The 24,829-nt window shown below is 35.1% G+C and overlaps 2 protein-coding genes across 9 annotated transcripts in view; one reads left to right on the forward strand and one right to left on the reverse strand.

Moving 5' to 3' along the window:
* Positions 1-24,829, reverse strand: part of LOC108550899 (BTB/POZ domain-containing protein 7) — a 27,184-nt gene continuing 2,355 nt past the window's right edge. The window contains exons 2-11 of one of the 2 annotated variants that reach the window (XM_017904799.1): positions 22,032-22,292; positions 21,468-21,832; positions 20,826-21,376; positions 20,452-20,615; positions 19,983-20,367; positions 19,752-19,904; positions 19,125-19,281; positions 18,825-19,003; positions 1,433-1,645; positions 1-1,059 (exon numbers count right to left, since the gene is read on the reverse strand). In XM_017904799.1, the coding sequence (XP_017760288.1) occupies positions 769-1,059; positions 1,433-1,645; positions 18,825-19,003; positions 19,125-19,281; positions 19,752-19,904; positions 19,983-20,367; positions 20,452-20,615; positions 20,826-21,376; positions 21,468-21,832; positions 22,032-22,273 (2,700 nt within the window). In that variant the 5' untranslated portion in view covers positions 22,274-22,292 and the 3' untranslated portion in view covers positions 1-768. Of the gene's footprint in view, positions 1,060-1,432; positions 1,646-2,834; positions 3,030-18,824; positions 19,004-19,124; positions 19,282-19,751; positions 19,905-19,982; positions 20,368-20,451; positions 20,616-20,825; positions 21,377-21,467; positions 21,833-22,031; positions 22,293-24,829 lie in introns of those variants that run through there. The other variant, XM_017904800.1, reaches the window with a different exon arrangement.
* On the forward strand, positions 2,684-18,423 carry LOC108550901 (uncharacterized). 7 transcript variants are annotated; one of them, XM_017904806.1, is made up of 2 exons: positions 2,684-2,823; positions 16,592-18,423. In XM_017904806.1, exon 2 carries the CDS (start codon positions 16,599-16,601, stop codon positions 17,838-17,840), a length of 1,242 nt encoding a protein of 413 aa, XP_017760295.1. In that variant the 5' UTR covers positions 2,684-2,823; positions 16,592-16,598; the 3' UTR covers positions 17,841-18,423. The 7 variants fall into 7 exon arrangements, with proteins under 7 accessions (XP_017760295.1, XP_017760292.1, XP_017760293.1 ...); XM_017904803.1 differs by having other exon boundaries at positions 2,686-2,812; positions 16,592-18,421; XM_017904804.1 differs by lacking the exon at positions 2,684-2,823 and adding an exon at positions 5,535-5,698.

Genomic DNA, 24,829 nt, shown 5'->3' on the forward strand with positions numbered 1-24,829 from the left:
CTCTACGTTCGTTAAGCTGCGCTTAAATAAACCAGTACGTATAATTGTTTCTTCGTCGTATCAGTAAATTTGTACCCGCAAGAACGAAGTTTCATCGACACGCTGCGCGTAATCTTTGCCACGACAAGAACCACAAGAAGTACGTCTTCGTGTATCACAGAATCCTCGGCAGAAGTTCTACCAATTAATTGCAACGAGTCAATCGTTGTCTGTGAGAATAATTTCGTACAAATATCTGACGCGTGGCCTGCGCAAGGTGTCCACCTTTTAGGCGTTCTTTTACAAAGTAATCAAAACAAACACTCCGCACAGGAAACGCGTCAGCTCGAATTGGCTGAAGTATAAAATACTTCTAGGATTTATATGAAAGTTTCTAGCTGGCAAAAAGATCCCGAGATTGGTATCGACAATCGTAAATGAAATTTCGACAAACTGCTTTAGAATATTCTATGTTGATGCGTATTTTTAGCGACTGTACAGGATGGTCCACGAAAGACACGTGTCCGCAATTACTTCCTCAGGAACAAACTGTACAGTCACGGAAAATTGCGACACTTAATCAAAATATCCTGCCTCTTAAGCTCATCGAATCTCATTAGGATCGTCGCGAGACCAACAAAGGGATTTTTTTGCTAAACTAACTGCTGAGAAAAGAAACTTGGCAGTACATGAAGAGTACACCTAGTGATTCCGATTTCGTTCATGAAATGAACGCCCCAATGAAGGGTGTTATAGTTGCCATACAGTCCTTCTTATCTTGTAGAAATCTTAAATAAATCTTGGTAAGGCAGTGCCAGCTCGGTGGTACATGTACGGTGGAGGAGGCGGACCATTGTAGTGCCTCTGATGGGGATGAGGGAGCGATGACCTGTGTGATGAGCCCATCGTTCCATTCGATGGTGATACGTGCTGCAGGAGGTGTGAAGTTCCATCACCTAGGTCCAGCTCCAGTTCCTGCTCTTCTATCAACTGCAGAGCTCCAAAGGAGGCTGTCGCCATCGCTACATCTGGCATCACGCCCGACAGTTGTCCATCGCTACAGGAATTGTTCTCTTGTTGCTGAAATAAAATGAAAAGGTGAAGATTGATTTATTGCTTGCGAATTCTTTCTTATTTTTCGTTAAAAATGTCAGCTTAATAAATGAAACAATAGAGTCCATGAATCATTCAAACAATAGAGTCTATGAATGAGACAATGGAGTTTATGAATCATTCTTGGAGTAAATATTTTTCTGCTTCGCGCTTTAATGAATTATTCGCAACTCGTTAAGGAAATTTTTCCATTCTTGTCATTCGTATTAATAATTATTATTTTATATTTTAATATTTCTTTCGGGGTAGCAATTACTGGGCGAAATAACCAAGTGCAGGGAGTAATTTTTAGTGAACTGTTCTACTTAAAGGAAGTTGTCCAGTTAATGATATTCATTACCTCCGCGAGGAGTCTACAGCTTTCACCCTCGGTGACTATAGCTGGAAGCTCGTGTCTGTGGGTACAAGAAGAGGCTGGCCGCGGGAATGTCATGTTTCTTCCGTAACACAATGGCGGGACCGTTCTGGCGTTGATCCCCATACCCGGAGAATCCATGTCCTCGATATCAGTCAGCCTCTCGTTTTGCTCCTTCACATTGTACGCGGCTGTGTTCTACAAAAAAAAAGATATATATACACATGAACAAAAATTAAATATTTTTTATAGAAAAACAGAGTTATACGTAAAAGCACAAAAGGCACATTAAAACTTCGAGTGTTGATTTACCCTGCTGAATTAAATATCATGCAAATCAAATAAGCCGTACATATACAATAAATTATACACGATATACATTCGAAATTCTCATAAAAATAAAGAAACCTTTTTTAAAAGTTAAAGAATGGAGAAATAAAAAATGTTTTACTTTCGCTTATACTTCGTGTCTCTGTATAGTACAATAAGTTATGTATGAGGCAATTATTCGTTTAGTAGAATATCATGTTAAAAAGATAATACTGACGTTGAAGGTTTCATTAATTTTTGTCTTTTTAAATATGACTTTGTTATTATATAAGATAGAGAATTATCTTTTAAGCAAAAAATATTTCATTTTTAAATATCCCTAAAAATTTCTTCCTGTGAATTCCCGTTTAAAAAAACGAAAAAATTGTGAAGACCTTATTTATTGATTTCAGATCTCTGCAAAGCCTGATTTTTAGAATGTGCATATATAAAATTATAAAAGAAAAAGGTATGTATATGTAAGACTACAGAAAACCATGTAAAAGCCTTTTTTTAACCATGATTCAAACGCGTCTATACCTTTGAAATAGCGTTCTCTAACAAGGGAACAGCTCGAAAGTTAGCCAGGAGCAAAAGCGCGCTTAATTTGTAAACGTGGCGTCGTGGCTTAACAAACTTCCTAACTAGAACCTAGAACGTATGAAAAGCTAACACCTAGCGACATTCATTAACCATCCAAGGTATTTAAGCGTCAGAGAGACGGCCGAAATCCCACGACTTAAGGTGCCTCTGCGAAACCTGACGTCAAACAACGATTGCCAGAGCTAGCTAGAGGGCGTTCTCAGACCATGATCCTCTCGTGTTCCGCCGCTGCATCGTGTAAACACACGCTTCCTCTAAAGCGTGTCATTCGCGTTTAATCCTTAGCGAAGCTGAAAGATGGGGATACCATCAATGAGCGCCGAAAAGAGGGAGAATAGGGGTCAAAGTCAAACGGTAACGAAGCTCGGCTCAGTTGTCACGACTTCGCTGTACCAGCCGGCTGCATTCAGCTGCTTCTGCGATTATCGGCCGACACTTTCGACGCTGCAACAGGTATTTCGATGGTATTACACACGTTTCTAACTGGTTATTCTCGGGTCTGTCAGTGATACCCATTCGATATTGGAGAACTCGTTCTTTCATCCAAACGTGGCTCGATTAGGTCTCGCGTCGATCGGCAAATTGGGAATCAGGTCAAGCTTCGAGCTTGTTACGTATCGCAGTGTTCAGTGTGTTTCGTTGTCTTCTCTTTCGTGTTTCTCGTCTGCTGCTGAAAATTTGTTTAAATATTTTTAGGTTTCTCCAGAATTCCAAGGGGTTGGGATAGCTTCAGAAATTTAGATAATGCCAGTTGTAGCTGTTGATTATGATCGTAATTTTGAGTCGAGTTCAATTTTATTTAAGTTTCGATGGTTTCAATTTTTCGATATTTAATAAAACTCAAATTTTGATCGTTTCACAGATATCATTAAAATTTGTTGGACGAATATAGCCATATTCTGAATTCCAGAATTCAGTATAAAGATTTCTAAGAACCGATTTAATACCATCGAGTACTTAAATCTTTTGAATAGATCACTTCACAAAACTTTTATAGTTCCTTATCAAACTGAGATGTTCGAGTGTTTTTTAACATATTATCGAATCCTCAGGCTTTTTAGAACATCAAAGGCAAAGCTTTCGAAATCTCGATTGAAATCGTGTTTATCGTCGTGCGGATCTGTGCAACGCGATCGCCACTCAATCGTGTAGTCAGTTGTGTGACCGCGATTGCGTAATTGCGAAATTGACTGACTAGAAAAGATAGGTAACTGATCAATTGGAAAATTACCAACAATAATATCGTAAGGATTTCCGCATTTTCGTCAGTGACAATGCGACAACTTGGCGGAACCACCTCGCTACCTCTGCAAATTTACATATAGATGCTAATTAACCACGCTTTACATACACCAATGTTTACTGTTTACAATAGAAATCTACGAGGTTAATCCTTTATCAAGACCGTAATATCATTTCATCGACTTACATATCGAAAAAATATCGTTAAAAATCATTATTACCATTTTATTTTCGTTAAAATCTATTAATTTTATCTATTAATCATTATCTTTCGATAATCCTACTCTATTCCTGATATGTGAGAAATTAGATATTAGAACTTGACTCTGAATTTTAAATAAAGAAGATAATTTTTATTCTGGTCTATTTAAACAGTAAAATTATTACTAGAATTAACTATTAAAACTTGTCTTTGAATTTTACATGAAAAAGATAATTCTAGTTTTAATATATTTCATTAGTTAAATACTCTCATGTTACAGTTGCTACAATAAGCAAATTTTTGCAAGCTTCAAATACGTAATAAGTTTGCGAAGGTGATATGGCATGTTCGCTTCGTTAGAGTGTCGTTGAAGGCAAGAAACTGACCCCAAGAGTTAAGGAAACCCGAGAACGAATCTAATTAAACAGTATAATGTCTTCACTCTCGTCTTGATGCGGCTGGAAGTCGTGAACCTCAAATGCTAAGGAATAAGTAAATAACACGATGTTTCCCCTTCGTTAAAAGCTCCCTCGTAACTAAGAAACTACCCCAAATGTCAAGGTAAAAGGAGAAACAGCCTGGGACAGGTAGTGCCATGATGACTCGGTTCATTCGGTGCCCTCGAAATTCGAATTAAATTCAGCTCAATTAACATACAGCGGATGAAGAGAAAATAAAACTGACCTCGCGAAAAAGAATTCTTTATCGGCAGATTGCGAATCGAATAATAAACAGAAAACAAGGTATACTAATAAAAAGTGTCGTAATACTGTTGTACCGGCACTTTCTCTCGGTCAAATGTCCTAATAATTAGAGAACCGCCGCGGAAAGGAAGTCAGTAAGTCACTTTTTGCACGTTTAGTCAATGAGGTGCATAGAAACGAAACGATTTCCTACTATTTTCTTCCGCTTCGCTTCGTCCGTTCAACTGTAGACGGTTTCCTTTATTTTATTCTTAATGATAGACGCTCTAAATTCTCCAATGAAATCTATCTTTTCCTCTGGGTATAATGAAGATGCAGATATACGTTTACCTTTAATGACAAAAAGAACATTATTGTAGAATATTATTATAAATACATTACATAAACTTTATATGTCGATACAGTCATATTTAATATTTGGTATATTTATTGTATTCAATATTTACCTGCTCTTCTATATTTAATATTTCCCATATTTACTATTATTAACCATTAATCGCTGTTACTACAATTATAGGTTATACATAAAAGGTTATAGGTTATATGGATAAAGGGAATTTGAATGATTCTCGTAAAATATTACGAAACAAAACATCGTAGAGAATTATAGAAATGAATATCCGACTGAAAAATTATTCAAAATGAAAATCACCTTTTCCAATATTCCCAATGTCATCTTGACTGAAACTGAATTATTTTCATATTTCAAGTTTTCAAGGGAGTTTGTCAATTACACTCCACCGAGCATTGCACAGGAGAATCGTACGAATATTTCCAAGCGTATATTTCCACTGTAAATTCATCGAACACTGTTATCTTGAAAATAAATTATTCGTGTATCGAAGAGCTTAATCACATTCCAAAAAGTGTCTAGATATTTCTAACCTCTTTTCCCGCCGTTTTTCCGCGCGCCAAACCGATTGAAATGGATTGTCATTAGAATTTTCGTTGCGTGTGCGACAGTTATCACATTACGTTAGATTTCTTGATGCGTTGCGCCAACTATAAATAGAGTCCGCCACTAGCGGCCTTAGTACCGTCCAAACGACGGAGTGTTTAACAGTGTTTTTTCGCTACTCGTGGTTGCAATTCTCACGTCGACTGCCGTGAAGTTAGTCACAAAATTGCGCTGATCGAGAACGGACGTTCGCGAGGAGGAGTCGATCTTTAATGAATACAGCGAGTTCAAAGGTATTTTCCATGAAATAAAGAGCACTTTGAATTGTCTCAACCGAGTGGAGATGTTTCTGCGATTATATCGAGCGATTTGCAAGGAGACATTGTGTTTACTCGCGTTATTTATAGACGGCGGATTGTATAATGCATTATATGTACAAATGCATGCTTTTATGCAGAATTAATACTAGAAGAATATTCAAGCTTTAAAGGGTTCTATGTATCTACTCTTTATTTTTCATATTTTTAATGGTAAAATGGAACTTGTTAAAATTGACGTTAAAGTGAGATTTAAGTAGAAATTTCCTCTATTATTAAACGGGAATTATTAAATCTAGTAATAAAGCGGGGCGTGAATGGAAATTAATTTGATCTTTAAAAGGTTATAAATACAGAGGTATTTATATGTTTTGAATATATTTATTACTGAGTGATAATTATTGAAATTAATAAGAAAATAAACCTAGATAGAACAATTCTTAGTAAACTGTAGTTAATATAAAAAAAATTATAGATAAAAATTCTATTATTGTATCTTCCACACGTTTCTTGCATATGTCGGTATACCCGTGCACATGTTCATATACTACGGTCCCCTGTTTTACTTGCATGTTTTTTCCATATTTTAGATGCATAAATATCCGCTGTTTACCTATCAGTATTAGATAAGACACGAACGAGTCTTTAATCATCTATAAGTTTTACGCATAAAAAGAATTCCAGGTAACATAATTAGAATATCAATTAAAATCTAATAATTATTTCCAATATTCAATAACCAGAATTTTGTTTGATTATAGGAGAAAATAGTGATTTCTTTATTTATTCAAGATCCAATTAATCTGAAATTCAGGAACGTATAACCATCACAAATAAACGTCGGTATAATCAAGTACTGATAACGTAACTAACACTATAATAAACAAGAAATATTTAAAAAAAAAAATATATATATATATACATAAATGTGTGATCACACAGACGTGTGATACATAGACTCCAAATTACACAATGCTACGAAAAATTGAAAATTTCATGCAATAGAAAAATTCAAATTCACATGTACATTGAAAGTATTTTTCATAAAATGAAGAGCTACCAGAATTTTTTCAATTATTGATACAGTCTCTAATAGATCTATTAACTTGTAGATGAAGAGATATTTGCTACAAATGAGCTCTTAAGCTTTTTCACAGGAACAAGAACGCGAGATACGAGTAAACTGAAACAAATTTCAAGTTAGGTAATTAGAACAAGTAGATAATTGAATCTGATAGTTTATATTTGATCGCTTTTTCAGATAAAATCGGCACGATAACATTCCCCGTTGTAAGAGATTAACTGTCCTCTTTTGTACAAGGAGTACTGAAATGCCAGTTGGTTTACAATAAATATTTATGAGGGAAATGTAATTAACACAATAGAGAGCTGATAACCGATCTCAATAAGTAGAATGGCTGCCTGTCGCCTCGAAATTTTTCCAACGAATGAATAATACGATAAAAGTCAAGGCTAAGAATCGTGATCGATGACCGTGGATGAAAAATTTTGGGCACAATGACTACTATTTTATGTTAAAAATATTTTAATTAATTTTTCGCCAATCTAACAGATAATATTATGCTCGACTAAATTGAATTTGACTTTCAAAACCGGGGATTTCCCGCACAGCGCATTGTATGGAAAAATTGCGTTACATGGGAATATGCTGTAAGTGAAATTAAGAAAAAAAAATGGATAATACGTGTAAGGAAACATGAAAGATGATATCAATTAATAGAGACCGTTGCTCATTGCATATTATCACGTTTTCTCGTGCCACGATCGAGATTAGGATTGAGTCTGAAACTGCTTCCTGCAGCCAATGATCGTTTTCTCACTTAAGGGGTTACGTTATACCTTGGCAGCATCGAAACTGAGGTCATTTTTACTAACTCGTTATTGAACAAGTATTCCATTCACAGGAAGTTTCTGTCAAGAACAAAGTTTACGATGTGACTTAACACTGAAAAACTACCTGAAATATGCAATTAAATATACCATACATAAATAATTAAAAGTACTTAAAAATTCAAATAATAACGCATTCCGATAGTTAGAATTGAGTTGTAATAATGGGAAAAGATTCACCAATTCTATGAAGACAAACTGAAGATGCTAGAAAATTAATAAGAATCGTTTCTCTGTGAACTCTTTAATTGGATAATAAAGATAAATAAGTACACAGAACTAGCTAACAAGACTTTAAATACAAATGCAGTAACTTCGACAATCCTCGTTAAAGTTTTAAAATTTTAACAACCATGACAAAGATTATAAAAATTATTTAATCAAAATCGTTACAAAAATCTTGGGGTAAAAAAATAAAAAAAGAAGGAAAATTCTTTTCACTCTTTATATATAAGTGTCGATAAGATAACTGTCTGAGTGAAGGTCGAAATTAATTTTGTCACAAGTAGCTGCATATTTCCAGTAACTGCAAAAATAAACTGTCTGGAAATCATTACGTCTAGTATGGCAATTCTAATGCTAATGAAAGAGTAAAATTTTAATGGACATACTCGTATACAAGGAAATAAATCAGCATTGATGTAATGTCAATGACGTGGTGTTTGCGATTTTTACCGATCCAGTAATATTGATGATCATAGTTGTGATTCTGTAATTTATTTTCTCTCTTTCTCCGAATTCAAAAAATTATTTAAATCATATCGCAGAGAAGAAAAAATTCTGCTTCTTTTTTTTTCATTATATCGATACGTGCTATGTTTGATTATTCGAAAACTAATTAAAGGAAAAAGAAAATAGCATCCTTCAACTTCATAGCAATTCAGTGTGTGCTTGATAACCCATAACGCGTTTGAGATTATTTATTATTCCTCAAAATCGTCCTTTTTATCACGTGCACACACACAAACGAGTTCACAGAAGTTATGAAAGTTTCATAATCGTTGCTAAAGTAAACACGAAGTCTATTGGCTATCAGTTCCACCTAATCTGAATTTTTGCAAAAATGGTTCCACGTTGTTACAGTGTAAACGCAAAAAAACGAACGATAAGTAGAAATTTAAAAAAACGGAAGATAGGAGGTGGAAACAATCTCAAACTTTACCATCAAGATATTTTATGTCTGTCGTGTGCGTTTTGCACGTTACTCGATTACCGAAAAGGCAATTAAAGAGTTCAATATTTGATTATGGCGCGCAATTACAAGCAATTACTATATCGAGAGAATAATATCTACGGTTTTCTTCGAGATTAACTGGGAGCATAGCATATATCGCGATCTATTTATTGCGTTCTTCGACCATTTCCAACTTATGTAACAAAACGAAACGTTCGAATTTATAAAATTACGTAACCCGAAATTTTCGAAAATGGCGAAGAATTTTTTGGAAACGAGCTGAAAATATGATCGTCCTTGATATTATTCCGACGCGATAAAAAGTTTAAAATAAACCACGAGTAATAAATAACGTCTATTCCACAGATTCTTAAACCATAGACAAATTTGTATAATTTGTTTACTGTAAATTATGATAGCATATCTAAATTTCATACCTCTCTCTTATTACGAATTTCGTGAAAACCATTTTTGTATCATTTTATTATTTATTACTATTCTTCGTTTGATCGTTTGCAAGAGTTTAACACTGTCATCTCGCGAAGAACGACTAAACTTATGAAAACTGCGTATTGTATAAGCATAATCGATGTTTCTTGCGATCCGGAAGTCTCTTGCAAAACAATCCAACGAGTTTCGAATATCCTCTTTTTCATAGGGGACATTGAAAAGTGAGTCATTCTGACGTTATGAAAATATAATTGCAGCGTTACTTGTACACGTTACAGTTATCATTTGCTGCTACTGTGTGAAGGTTATTTGTACTTATCAGTCAGTCCAATTATCTTTGTTAATATTCCGCGATAGACAAGTATCAGAAACATATGCGAAATCGAAAAATTGGTATAATTCGTGCAAAGAAAAAGTACACGCTATTAACTCACTGTTTACACGAATATCCACAAGGGCAAGTCATAGCAATAATAATAACGCTAGTTCTGCAAACTGGTATCGATGTCAGTATTGGGATTAAGCAACGCTAATATCGATATTAACAAGATTTACATTGGGTGTTTTAGGTTTAACGTCGGTAACCCACGTCAACCGATATTAAATACAATTTTACGTCTAATTCCAGCATTCGAACTAACGAGAACATCAAAATCTTTTTCCCCTTCCAGGAATCACGAGTTCTAGATAAAAGTTATCTCGAATAAAAGGATAACGATTAACTTCGACTGGGCAATTAATTACTTGCTCGGGAATACATCAAAATCATTCGTAATCGTCATATGCGAAATCTGCACCAAAGGAACAAATAAATTACTCGATAATTTCGAATATTAGTAAGATGGTTGTATACTGCGATCGATTTTGACGTGAATTTTCACACATTTTTGGGAAACGTGTGCAATCTGCGTGCAATTGTTCAAAGTAACGTACGGTTAAATAATTTTTTACTGAACGGAACCTGTGATAAAAAATTGAGTACAATTGTAGTTTAGTGTAACAGTTGAGGAAATATTTTCAACGCGAAAATGAAAAACTAAATTGGCTTGTTTACGTGCAATTATACAGGGGAAAAGATAATACACCGAAATGCCTAGATTGTGGAAATGTACAGACATCTTTTAACGTAATGGCTTTCACGGTAATAAGGAAAAATAATTGTCCAATTTTTAAAAGCTATATATATAATTCTATACCTCATTTTCTCCTGTCTCTGTATCTCATTCTCGAAGTATACATACCTTAAACACGCGTGTACACTTTCAATGACCACTAATGACCATAGATTAGTACGATCATAAATCAACAGGAAAAGAACAAAATTTGCATCTTCCTTCTAATCTTGGGAAAAGGAAAAATTCGCCGATTCACTTACTTTAACGATGTGTCGATGTAACTAGAACAAGAAAAGAGGAGCAAAAGCAAAAACAAAAGGAAGCTGGAAAATGAAAGCAGATGAAATGGGAAAAGGAAAAAGAAGAACAAAAGGAAACTGTAAAACGAAAGGAAAAGAAGAGCAAGAACAAAAACAAAAAAAAGATGGAAGATGAAAAAGTAAAGGGAAAACAAAAACAAAAACAAAAGGAAATGGAAAAACGAAAGGAAACGAAAAAAGGAAAAGGAAAAGGAAAAGAAAAGCAAAAACAAGAACAAAAGGAAGATAGAAGATGAAAGCAGATGAAAAAGGAAAGGGAAAAGAGAAAACAAAAACAAATGGAAACCGAAAAACGAAAGGAAACGGAAAAGGAAAAGAAAAGCAAAAACAAGAACAAAAGACAGATAGAAGATGAAAGCAGAAGAAAAATGAAAGGGAAAAGGGAAAACAAAAACAAAAGGAAACGGAAAAACGAAAGGAAAAGGAAAAGGAAAAGAAAAGCAAAAACAAGAACAAAAGAAAGATAGAAGATGAAAGCAAATGAAAAAGGAAAGGGAAAAGGGAAAACAGAAACAAAAGGAAACGGAAAAACGAAAGGAAACGAAAAAGGAAAAGGAAAAGAAAAGCAAAAACAAGAACAAAAGAAAGATAGAAGATGAAAGCAGATGAAAGAGAAAAGGGAAAAGAGAAAACAAAAAGAAAGACAAAAACAAAAGGAAACGGAAAACCGAAAAGAAACGAAAAAGAAAAAGAAAAGAACAGAAACAAAAAGAAAAGATATTCGGATATACCTAGATAACGGAGTAATATAAAAACTGGAGGAGCTAAAATTGCCAGCAAGATTTCCACTTTTCGAGTTCAAAGGGGCCATCGCGGGCCCGGTGATAATCGATCTCTGAACGCGGTCGTAATTACACGGTCCGCCCGGTGGCGCATCATCGCGTTATGCAACGAAAACGGACGCCTCGCGACGCCTCGCAATTTTTCAGCGGCACAATGAAGACGTCCGCGTGACGGATGAGTCGTCCGGAGGTTTGCAAGTGTAATTTATTCGGGCACCGCCGGCCTATCCCACTCGCGTGATAGAACGCTGCTCGGGACGCGTCGCGGAAGTCATTCGAGATAAACATCGCGTGGCCGTCGTAAATTATTTGTCGCGGCCAGTTTCGCATTGGGAAAACACCGCTCGACCGTTTTATCGCGTGCAATTTTCGCGGACAAAAATTGCAACGCGCCTCGACCGCTCGTGTGGAACGGAAGCTGGCTGTGCATTGGTACCCGTGCAGGAGGCGGCCATCGTCGCTAGAGGGCATTCACGTACCTCGCTTCCGCCTTTCAGTTAATTCTCGCGTAAAGACGCGTAAAGGCAGGTGAGGATGCTTTGGTACTTCTCGTATACTCGTGTTAACGATATGGTAAGTGATTCACCGTGTTCACTCTGCTGGTTTCGAATGGTTCTCGCGTTCGAATTAATTGACGAGTTTGAGGGACGGATGTCGGTATTTCGAAAGGCCTAATAGATACTGGGGATGTTTGTGACTTGAAAGCGTGAGCATATGCATTCGACGGGAGGTTCGTTGCGGTTTTATTATCGATGTTATTTAAGTTGAATTTAATTGTTATCTTTTCGTGCGTTGAATAGAGTTTGATAAATTTGATCAGTTTGTCAATTTAAACTACGTGCAATGATATAGAGTTTATTGTTTTGTAGAATTTATTACTATTATTTTTTAAATTGGAAATAACTATAAGTATTTCTTTTATATATTGGATGTAGTTATTTGATAAATTTGGTCAGTTTGTGAATTTAAAGTACGTGCAATGATATAGAGTTTATTGTTTTGTAGAATTTATTACTATTATTTTTTAAATTGGAAATAACTATAAGTATTTCTTTTATATATTGGATGTAGTTATTTGATAAATTTGGTCAGTTTGTGAATTTAAAGTACGTGCAATGATATAGAGTTTATTGTTTTGTAGAATTTATTACTATTATTTTTTAAATTGGAAGTAACTGTGGGTAGTTCTTTTATATATTTGATGTAATTGATTGATAATTATGGTTTTAAAGAGTGTAATATATATGGGGGTTTGTGTGAGTATGTTTAATAATGAGAGGCTTATCGTGGTTTTATTGTCATTATTTGAATTGAAATGAAATATAAATATTTCCGAATATTTCGGCTCTATTTGTTTAATAATATTCGTCAATTTGTGATTTTAAAGCATGAAGATCTCCGTGAACTATTGCAATTATCACCCGGTATCGTTTCGTTATCGTTACGATTTAAACTGCAATAAATTTTATGTATTTACTTTCACATCGACTACAAATGTTTGATATGTTTTATCAGGTAAAATTAATTTATATTTACGGCTCGATATCGCATGACGTAGTGGGGAAATATTTATGTTTACTCCACAAGGTTGTTTATCTTCTCCCATAGCTTCTCGATTACTATACCTCTTAACGTTTCATTAATTCGCAATAACTTTCAAAATTAGTATTTTTCTTCGAAATTTCAATTATCTTATCGGTAATTCTACGTCATCGTTCAATAATCGTGTTCCACCAATTAATAATAATTACTCGATAACGTGTAACGAATAATCGTTATTACTTTGTTTGTATATGTAATATATAAATAAAATCGAATTAGTTATACTTTTTCTTAAAGAGAAAAAAATATTTGCGGGTAAAGATCTTGCTGGAGACCGAACAAGTTTCTCTTTATGTTCCACTCTATTACCAATTTTCTCGAAAACTATGCATTTGCATCAATATCAGCGGACCGCGCACACAATGGCACGCTATACGGAAGTCATTGTCGAAATTGAATCTAATAAGGAAGTTATGCGAGCCAAATACAAGCGAAAAGTAAATCACCCGTGCAAATACGATATTAATCGATGATACGGTGCAATTCACGTTACACGAGGAGCATTATAAGAATGTTACTTTCAATAATAACGCGGAAAATCAAATGTCATCGAGGAAATAAATTACCAAGGGAAACGAGGGGAGATAAATTATAAAAAATTGTATACCGATAGCGCGAGATTAAAAGTCGCAAAACTCGTGGAAAATGAAAAGGAAACAGAGAACTAAAACAAACGAGGGGCGATAAATTATGAAACGGGAGATAAGCATCTTAAAATGACAGATGCATAGTGCAAACGTGCTTACAAATTAATACCCAGCTATTAAAGCTATTAAAGCGTCAAGTGGTTCGTAAAATTATTCGAATATAAATATCCTTTGGAACAGTAGCTCCTGAAAACTATTTCCAAACACACTCGCACCTGCTCCAACGAGCTGTTTAATTAACAGCTTAACGCATTCGCGATAACGTCAGATTTGTTTGCTTATTCCGAATTATACGCAAATATTGGACTTGGTAATAACTTCTGAAGCGTGATTAAGTTCCAACGAGCATTGTAGTGCGACGAGTTTGGAAATCAATTTCCGCCGTTCTCCGGCGGGCTTAAGAAATTTCAAAATGGCCGCGGCTTCCGACATTTTCAAGTCGACGAGATTCGTGACATTTCTCGATCGTTAAATCGATGACTCGTTTCGCGTCACGAGTCGCAATGACTTATGATGAACAACTCGAACACAATCGCGAACACGAATTGTGTATCTTCGTGTAATCTATGTCCCAGATCATTCGAACACGATAGACGCCATATTTCCTCGGCGCTATTTATCTTCGTCCTAAAATTCTACATTTTCGAAAATATTTTTAAAACCGTTCGAAGAATCGAAACCGATCATTTAGCCGTGTCGAGTACGTGCATATAAATTATTCCTATGACTTATTCGGTATACAAGATAAATAAACAGAAAATGCGTAATATTCTAAAGTAATCACTGGGGAAAGATAATAAAAGAATGAACTGTACACCAGTTGAATAAACCACGAATGAAACGTGGACCTTAAGCAAGCGTGAATTGTCTGCAGAATTGGTGGGACAAATAAGCACGGATGAAAGAAAAGACGACGTGTGTAGACGTGCAAATATCTCAGCAGATGACTAGATGGAATTAGCAATTGTCGAAAAATTGTTTGCCCATTCTTAATGTTAGAACAACCGAATGTGTACCTTCGTAAAACATAGATAAGAATAACCAAGGTGACACGAGCAACATAGATAGACATGATTGTTTTCCAATCTCGATGAGAGCTATTATAAATTTTGCCAAAAGCAGCCATATATTCTCGGTAAATTCAAATACGGGAGGTCTGAAACCCGGCCATTTTGTCTGAATTGGGGGTCCTAATGTTGACACCTTATCAACGAGGCCACTGAGCTGGTTATTTACACTTAACAAAGCAAACGAAACGTATATAAACATACTCTAAAGTATTTTAGTGACTAAGTATTTCATGACTAATTTGTGATTCACAAAAGAATAATTACATTCACGGAAAATTCACAAGTAGAAATAATAAAGGGAATGACACGTATTCGCGAAATTTGACTATATTATATTAAATTAATATTTTACGTGCAATCGCATTTTCATATTGTTAAATTACATATCAATTGCGAAATATACAAGCATATTTTTATATTAAATTGTATTAAGTTGAATTAATATTCTTGCATCGAATGACTCTCAAGAGTTTCCTATACACAGTGTGCACAAAACTACAAAAGTTATAGTACATTTATTAATTATATCATTGCGGTATATTTACTCGATTCGTGAATAACAGAGGATATAAAGAATTTGGCGTAATATTTCGGGTCCTCAGCCGATAAGGTGTCAAACGAGGACGCTAGACGCTTCCGCTCGTCCGCCATTGTTGTTCACTTTATATGCGTATAGAAGACACGCGTATGCCCAATGAATGCACGTGCATGATAATTCGATGATGCAAGTTTTTTAAAAATTACCAGCACGCAGTGCTGCATATAAGCGCGCACGTTTATCTATCACGGTCGCATAACTCGAACTATAAACCTGATTTACATTTAACATGCGCGTCGAGACAATGAACAGATACGTGGTTCGTCGATACCTGGAACAGTAATCGAATCGTTTAATTACCTAGATTTTCTACTCCCAATGTTTCATTCCGACATTGATTTTCTCACACGAAGGGGGAAAAGAAACCAGTTCTTGCTCTATTATTTAGCGTTTAAACGACGGATAAATAATTACGCCATAATACGATGTGCCGATAGTGCACACGTAATCAGCGAATTGTAAATGTTACACAGAAAGAGTATGAATATCGGCTGATAAGCGTTATCACTTCTACACGAGTGCCTTTGGTCATCTGCGAAACCCCATTTTATATCCGTATCCCTGACACGAAATATTACATCTGCAATTAAACTTTGCGTAAACGTTAAAGTACGTATATTTGCCCGGATAAACAGTCACGGTGGTGAAAAGTCACGAGAGCACAGTAAGTTATAAAACAAAACATCGTTGAAAAATCGACGAAAATGAAACAATTTTCTGGACTCAGGACGTCGCGAGTGATGGCAAAAGGAATGACTAACGTGTCGTGATACTGCTTATAAATAATTCTATTGTTATGATCCCGCGAGTGCTGCTGATGTGACAAGACTAATAGGAGACTCCTAGAAATCAAATTTTACAGACTTTGCACATTGCATCTGAAAAATAAAACAAATACCGTTTATTACAGACAAAAGCACGTTTGTTAAAGATAAATGTACACGGTGCGAAGATTTACTTAAGAGGAAAGAGATTAGCAAAATTATTCGAAAGATCCATCACCCATCTGTCCAATTAGAATATCGCTAACATCGGATAGCCAAATAAGTAATATCGTTCTCGTATTTTTATTCACATTTCAAAAAGTGACACTGTTTGTTTCAGCATCTAATATAATTTGTATAATAAAATTTCCCTTAAGCAAAAGCAACAGGTATCGATATTTACGAGTTAATAATGACAACTTTAAAATGTTTTTAGATAAGTAATGTCTCCATCGATCGAGCCATTGCCAGTTCAGAAGTTGGACGCACTTCTGACACAAAGTGTTGGTAAGAACTTTCAAATAAAGCACCTAGAATGGAGCCCTCTGACCGCCCCAGGCGAAAACTTTGGGAGCGTAATGCTGGCCATCACCGTCACCCTAACACGACCCACCGATAAAACAGAGACTCTGAACCTGGTCGCAAAACTTCCACCCACTTCCGCCTACCTATTGGACTTGTTCAACAGCCCAGTGTCGTTCCAAAAGGAGCTATACTTCTACAATTCGATGGCGAAGGAGTTCTTGGACCTTCAGACGGAGAACGGCATGAAGGGAAAGGACCCGTGCAATCTGGTGCCCAAGTTCTTCGGTGGGAGACTTGGCTTGAAAGCACACGACGAGTTCGACGCACAGGCTGCCATTATTTTGGAGAACTTGAAGTGTAGTGGCTATGACACAGAAGATCGGATCTTTGGATTAGATAGGAAACACACGAAGTTTGCCATTGAAGGGCTCGCCAAGATGCATGCTTTCACCATCGCTCTGAAGTTGAAGAAGCCTCAGGTATACGAGGAAATAGCGACAAACGTGTTCTTAGACATTTGGAATGAAACGACAGCAAAATGCGTGAACGATATGATCCGGAAAGCTCAGTCAGATATACAAGACATAGAGGAACTTAAGCCGTTTGTGGACCGGGTCAATAAGACCATAGAATATGGTATCATGTATGAGAAAACACGCAAGAGTGCGGAGGAACCATGGGCGACGTTAATTCACAACGACTTCTGGGTTAACAATATGATGTTCCAGCATAACGAGCAAGGAGAGCTGCTCGACATGAAGATCGTTGATTTCCAGTTGTGTCTATACGATTATGGCATGAAAGATCTCATCTTTTTCCTCGTGTCCAGTGCGAATAAAGAAATTCTTGATAATAATATGGACGAAATGATCGACTGGTATTATTCCTGTTTCATTAATGCCTTGAAGATGCTGAGAGTAGACACAGAGAAATTCACCAAGCAGAAGTTCGACGAAATTGTGGGTCACTGTGGACAAGTCAAGTTCAATCAATGTATCATGATGGTCCAAGTGATTCAGGCGCCTCGAAAAACCGCCTCAGATATAACAGTCATAAAGGAAAATAACGTTTTCACGAGTACAGCTGGCAACGATATATATAGACAAAAATTAATGACCATTGTGAATTTGTTTGATAAACGGGGATGGTTGCGCAAATAGCACCATTGTTATTGTTTTGGTTTATTCAGTTAGATAAATTGTGCTGCATCGAATAGTATTTTTATACGAAATACAAAGTACAAAATTTGTAGTAGACAATGAATGTTGATAAACATAAATAGTTAAACTTTGTACATGTTATGTTTATATAAATGTGTGTACAGATTAAAATGTAATTTTAGAGATACCAGAGATAGATTTGTAGTGTATGAGAATTTAATCTCATAGAAACACCAAATATGTTCATAGCAATCGTGTTATTTTTAAGCCTTAAAAATTAAGTAGTTGATTAAAAAATAAATTTACATTTAATGCATGTGTTATCCTGTAAAACCGATACTGTGCTTTCAATCGTCTGCACCATGTTATTCTGCACGTTAATTGTTTTTTGAAATAAAAAGTCTATTTTATTACATAAACGTAATTCAAATGAAATTCATTTTCTAACGAGTCAACGTGAACAATAAAAAAGGTTACGTAAACGCTTCGGTAATTGCTTTAGAGTTCATTACCGCGAGATTTTCATAATCTACTAATTTATATTGTAATTACGTTTCCCAGAAGTTTAATAAAGAAGCGAAACAAAGATGCACCGAAGTATAGCCATATTTTGTTTTGCTTTGACACGTTGCTATGAAACTCAGTAATGATACATATTTTATGTAACATGACATTGAGACGCATCAATTGCATCTATTTTTCATTCTCGATTAATCGAGTTCGTTAAATCGAAATAATGAATCAATACAACAGACATCAATTTTTCAATTACATGAAAACACTAATCGTAAGACAGCTCAAAGAAAAAAATTTCCTGTTTTGAATTCTTCTCAACGTGTTAAGACAGTAATGTTTATGCTAAATGTATAATTCATGCAATGTGTTGAGACTCTTATGTTTCCCCGAATATCATACCAAATGATAAAGTTGTTTAAGCAGCTGATCCTAAAATTATTTTATGAGAGAAGGAAAAAAAGTACTCACTTCCAGCAGATCTGCCACCGTATCAGGTAAGTTGAACTCTCTTACAACACGTAGTCGCACTTGTCTATTAATTTCGTGTCGTGATGAGAGCGGCAAGCTGATAGCCCTTTGACAACTGGGGGACTGCCTCAATTTCTGCTCTCGCTTCATCATAGCTGCCAAAGTCGCGGAATCTGGAACTTAAATAAAATAAATACCGAATTAGTCTCCTTTTTTTTTGAAAAAGCAAATTCTAACGTATCTTGGGAAAACATAATAAAGCTGTAAAGCAATCTGATAAGAAAGTAACAACCAAAATACCTGGGAACGCTGCAGCTAGAACATCTACGCCAGCTGTACCCATTGGTCTTGGTTTCTCATCAACCATGTACAAGGCATCGGGAATATCAGCCACATATCGTGGCCTTCGTAATCTCACTAAATCTGCTTCTTGGACCATTTGTTCCTCAACTAAAGACTGTAAAAAAATATGTTGAACATGAGCTAACATATGCAGAAAGATTTAATGCCTAATGTAAGAATAAAATTTTTTTGTAGCAACTATTATAAGAACTAATTGGAAGAAATTACTATATATTAAACAGTTCTATAATATATTATAATACAGAAATCTTCAAACTGGATACTTCAGTTATTAATACGACCTAAATTCACTCGATGTGATAATTAATAAGTATCATAAATTAATTTAGCCTTATCACTTGCAAAGTATTTTAATGAATTCAAGTGATAAGATTAGTACATAATATCATCATCGATATAAAATGATATTTGTCGTAACTGATCTTGCATAACATGAATATGTATAGATTTTTGTACAGTTTGCTCATTTTAATTATAAAATCATTTTAAAACCTTTTTGCTTTTTTCCTTCGTTTCTGCATTTTCTTTTTTCTTTCTTTTTTGTTAAATAAAAATTTTATGTACCTTTATTTCCTCGTAATAAGGCATGAACAGGCGTGGCCTTACAAAAAATCCATTTTTCTTTCCCCCTCGTATCCATGCATTCATCCGCAAATTCTCTCTCTCGTCCCCTATCATATGACTCGGTGGAGTAGAAACTAATCCTCTTCTAATAGCCTAAATACGTAAAAACCTCACATAGTATCGTATGGGAATGAATATTTATAATTGCTGAATGAATTTAATGTTTCATACTTGAGCCAGAGCTTCGCTGTTTGGGGGTAATATATGGTCCATTCTAACAAGGGGCAAAAGTTCACTAAGTATCTCTCGCAATTCTATATCGCTTAAATCCCTTTTCTTCAATCCTTTTCTGGTTACAGAGTGCACTGTGTGACTAAGCAAATTTGGTTCCCGATCTTCCATACGACGCACCAATTCTTGTTCCCCCCACTTGAGTACCGCCTGCAGTATTTCAAGTTCACTCGCTTGCAAGAAATGGCTTTGCAAAACGGTCGCCAAATGTGCATGATCCAATTGATGAAGAATTGAAGAAGAAGCAACCGGCTGAAATTCCTCTCTTAAATAATGTAACGCTTGTCTGTGTACCCATGCCGATCCGTGAGGTTGACTACCCCACCTGTAAAAAAGTAATTAAAAATTTTTTAAAACAAGAAATTTTTTAATATGTCATTTCGCTTAATAAATTTCCAAATTATCTCACTTTAAAACGGTTGGAAGTGACTCCAATGTAAGGTATTCTAAAATAAGATCTTCACAACCCTGTGACAATATATCTAGCTCCAAAAATCGGCCAATTTGGTACAATTCCATTGCTTCTTCTAAAGGGCTTGGTCGAACACGTCCAGTATGAGTAAGGGCCTGAACCTAAGAACAAGCACACAGATCAAAATAATATACAATCAAATCGTAAATTATGCGCTCTGAAATCACGAATGCAATCTGTTCAGATAATAAATATGATATTTCAACAATAATAAAAATTCATATATACGTAAATAATGTTTGATCCTGCCTGCAAATTCTAATCGCTTTAAAAAAAGAATACGATACATTTATAACAAATGACATAATTACCTCTCCAAGACTACCAGCGCTGTTCCCGCAACCATTACCTCTCATAATTAACGATAAATCAACGGTATCTAAATACACTGCATGTAACAATACTCTGGCGTATCGTTTGGGTATTACACTCTCATCCAAAACTATTCTAGTGGGTATATGAAGCGCTCTTTCTGTGTGATCTTCCCCAGATCTAGTCCGTCTTTGTATTAAGTTTCTGAAGAACGGGGATCTCGCAGAAAGTATCGCTTTATGACATGGCAGTTCTAACTTTGGCCGGAATCCATATTCTGAACTTCCACTATCTGGTCTCTGGTAATCACTGTCTGACGTGAACACTAATGCGGCGTCCGCGTAATCACCGGTGTCGAGCAGGTATCTGAGATCGTGTTCCAGCGGATTCGGTGTGCCGAATTCTTCGCTCAGTCGTCGTAAGAGATTCGCCTCCAAGGCTGCATCGTGTGGACAAATATCACCAGTGTAGAGATATCGCAACAATGCTGAAAACATTTGTACTTCGAGATTCGGTGTTCTCAACTCCAAGCATATCCTAGCACCGTATCCTGCAATTTGTTCAAATTAAAATTTAATATTCTATCTCATCCTTTAAACCACGAGTAAACGAATGCAAAGAGAACAAGAGTCTCTATATACCCGGACATCCAGCCAACAAATCCCTGAAATAAGGGCAACGGGCTGACAGTAGGGCTCTATGAACGGGGAAGCAAGCTCCTCGGTAGACGAGATCCACATCAGAACAATGTTTATAGTCGTACAACATCGACAAATCCTGTTTGTATGTGGCAGCCGGTGGTCTAGCTAATTCGGCTTGGACATGGAGATCCTTTAATGCAGCCAGCGCCTCGTACTCCTCCAAAAGCGCCGTTGCTTCTAAATGGCTCCATGTTGAGACCAAATCTCGGATTATCCTACCATGGTCGCAAGCCTTTGAAGACCGACGTCTTCGAATGAATTTCTTGCGTAACGTTGCGAACCCCGTCATTTTCTTCTTCTTTTCCCTGCAAATAGATGACATTAGATTTTTATTACCATCACAATCGTTAATTTAGGATCAAAACCACGCATTAAAACACAGCTAACAGTAAGATACATCTAGTTGTGCATCGTTCATATGGGATCTCTATCGTGTACAGATCTAGAAGATAAATTGCGATAAATTAATGAGATAACTAGGTTTAATGGTAAATGTTTAAGTACCTGATAGCAATGCCATGCTGATCAGGTGGATTACCAGAGGATGAAAGTCTAGCTGCTTGGACCGAATCTCCACCTACACTGGTGATGCTTGACGATGCAGAAGCACCCATTCTATGTATCATATAGGAAGCATCTCCACGCCGTCTTTTCACGAACCAGCAATCCCTTTTATCGGAATTATCAACCTCCTTTGGTCGTCTACGTTGCAATACACACGGTGTCAAAATTCGGAATACATTCATTGCTCACCCAGACAACAGCCTGAAATCATTGTGCACCTTTTAAACGATAAACGTACCTTTTTAATCCCTCGCGTGTTTATCTGACGCAAGACGCTTATACTTCGAAGTTTTCCATTGAAAATTTCTTGGTACAATTATCTTTTTTTCTCCTTATTACTATATTTTTTTTTTTCTTTTTTTTAGCAATAAATTCGCGTGATTTTGTCAAAATATTAACGTGTTTCGTGTCATAGGGAATTTAATATTTTTCGATAAATTTTTAACGATCGTAATTAATTTTGAAACGAATTCGTCGAAAAATAGATTTTTTAATGTTTACTGTTATATTTGTTTGAATATTCGAATGAAAAATTACCTTTATCTAGCGAATGAAAGTTTTGACTCACTTTTGGCGCGAAACACGTTAAACGTCGACGTCCATTGTATATAAATACATTAAAGGTAAGAAACAGAAGATTTATTTACCAATGCTTTTTATACAACGTTATTGTATTTACGTAAAAGTTCGCAATGGCTACTATGGACAAACATCGTGTTAAAAAAAAATTCTTTCCGATCACGTTCTTATCTAAGTCCACGCAGACGTCATTCTAAACATTAAACAAATATACGATCGTACATCTCGATTGACGATGGTATAATAACGGAAAGGGTAGTAACTCGAGAAAGAGACACCGCCAATCGAAGACTTATCGATATAGGCATCGATCTCGACATGCTTTTTCAAACATGGTGGTCACGATCCGTTACAGCGTTAGAAGTCAACGCATTTCAAGGTCGGTATTTTAGAGCAACAGTGCCAAATGAAGTAAGTATATGATTCTCGTTTCGAATAATCAATTTGTACCATATGTAACGGTTGATTCTATTTGTACCAAGAAAAATTACTTTTTCAGAATTTACCGTCTAAGGAGACTGAATTATTTTTCACCTTCGAATGTATCGTTTGTAATATTTTACTACGCAGTGTGTTGCTCTAATTTTCGTTCATGAAAATATTACCAAGAAAAAAAAGAAATAAAAGATGTAAGTACGTGACGAAACGATTTGCGTAAAAATAACGAAAGTTGCCGATCGCATCTTAAACTTTCACTTTGTTAGCCAACATACGATATTTACCTAGAAAGTGCACTGCATTGAATTCGGAAGCGCCTTTTAAATGGATACGCTCAATGCTCGATACATTTTTCACCCATTTCCGACGAAATTATCGAGGCTTGAAAGGAACAAATTTTTAGAAGTCATCAGAAATGCCGAACGACATATGATCGTGTAACAATCGTACAAGGAGTATTTTATCAAGCTGTTCTGAGAGTTAAGATCTCTTTTAAAACTTTAATTGCCTGTTCTATGCAGAAGCTTTAAGTAAGCGCTAATATCTATGAAAAATAACTGCTTACAGGCAAGTGCAATAAAATGAATACTTTGGAATAGCTTGGTAGCAGAAAAATGATAACAATGATGTATTTGTGACCTCTTTGAACTAATTTGTTATTATATAATGACACAATTGCACTGGTGCAATTGTAATCTTTATTTGATAATTTTATATCACTAAATGTGACTCTATGGTAAACTACTTTTCCCAAATCTAATACACTGAAGTGAATGAACTATTTATGATAACCATATGTGTTCAAAGTGACGCTATTAAAATATACATTATTTTGCATGTTATTCTATGGTTAACTAGAAATATAAAAATATTTGTTAAATATTTATTCTATATTAAACAATAGCAAAACTGAAATTGTATTTTCCAAAACTAAAATGTATAACGAATACATTCATTATGCACTAAAACTAAAATACTATGTAAATGTCACAATACTATATAAAATCCTTAATCACCCTTCAAAAACTTAAAGTAAATAATTTAATGTTCATGAAACTATCAGTATGACCTTGTTACAACATTTTTAAATATCCAAACGACCTTTGATATTTAATCTACCTTATACACAAAGAACAAAATGTAATGCAGCAAGGAGGAAGCTTAATATAATTAAGAATGATAAATACTGAAAATTTTACTAGCAAAATATCAGCAAAGTTTGTAATATATATAATTATAAAAATATTAATAATTATATGAGTTGGTTTTTTAATATATAATTTATACATTAATGCAAACAGTAACATAAAACAAAATATAAACTTGAATATTCTTTATTATTGCAATCATATTTTTTCCAAGATTTTCTATTATGCATTATTTATTTAATTTAGAATATTCATTCACAAATATAAAATTAGGTCAAAATATTACACCTCACATTTAACATAATTTTAAAAGAACAATTGAAAAATAATTAAAAATAAATGTATTTTTTTAATGTTATATTTCATATTTTTTCATTCCATTTTATATACATATATAAATAAAATGGAATAAAAATGATAAAAATCACACGTCATTAAGAACAAATATAAATCAAACAATAATTAACTACTATAAGTATACTATGTATATAATGTGTAAATTCATATACAATATAATAATAAATTGTTTGCACTAGAAAATAAAGCACTCATAATTTGGAGCACAATCAAATT

This window comes from Eufriesea mexicana, unplaced genomic scaffold (genome assembly GCF_001483705.2).
Source record: "Eufriesea mexicana isolate 0111107269 unplaced genomic scaffold, ASM148370v2 scaffold3377, whole genome shotgun sequence".
Classification (NCBI taxonomy): Eukaryota; Metazoa; Arthropoda; class Insecta; order Hymenoptera; family Apidae; genus Eufriesea; species Eufriesea mexicana.

What these genes read in the sequence shown, in the direction of transcription:
- LOC108550901 (XM_017904806.1), top strand. Translation starts at nt 16,599, where the DNA reads ATGTCTCCATCGATCGAGCCATTGCCAGTTCAGAAGTTGGACGCACTT.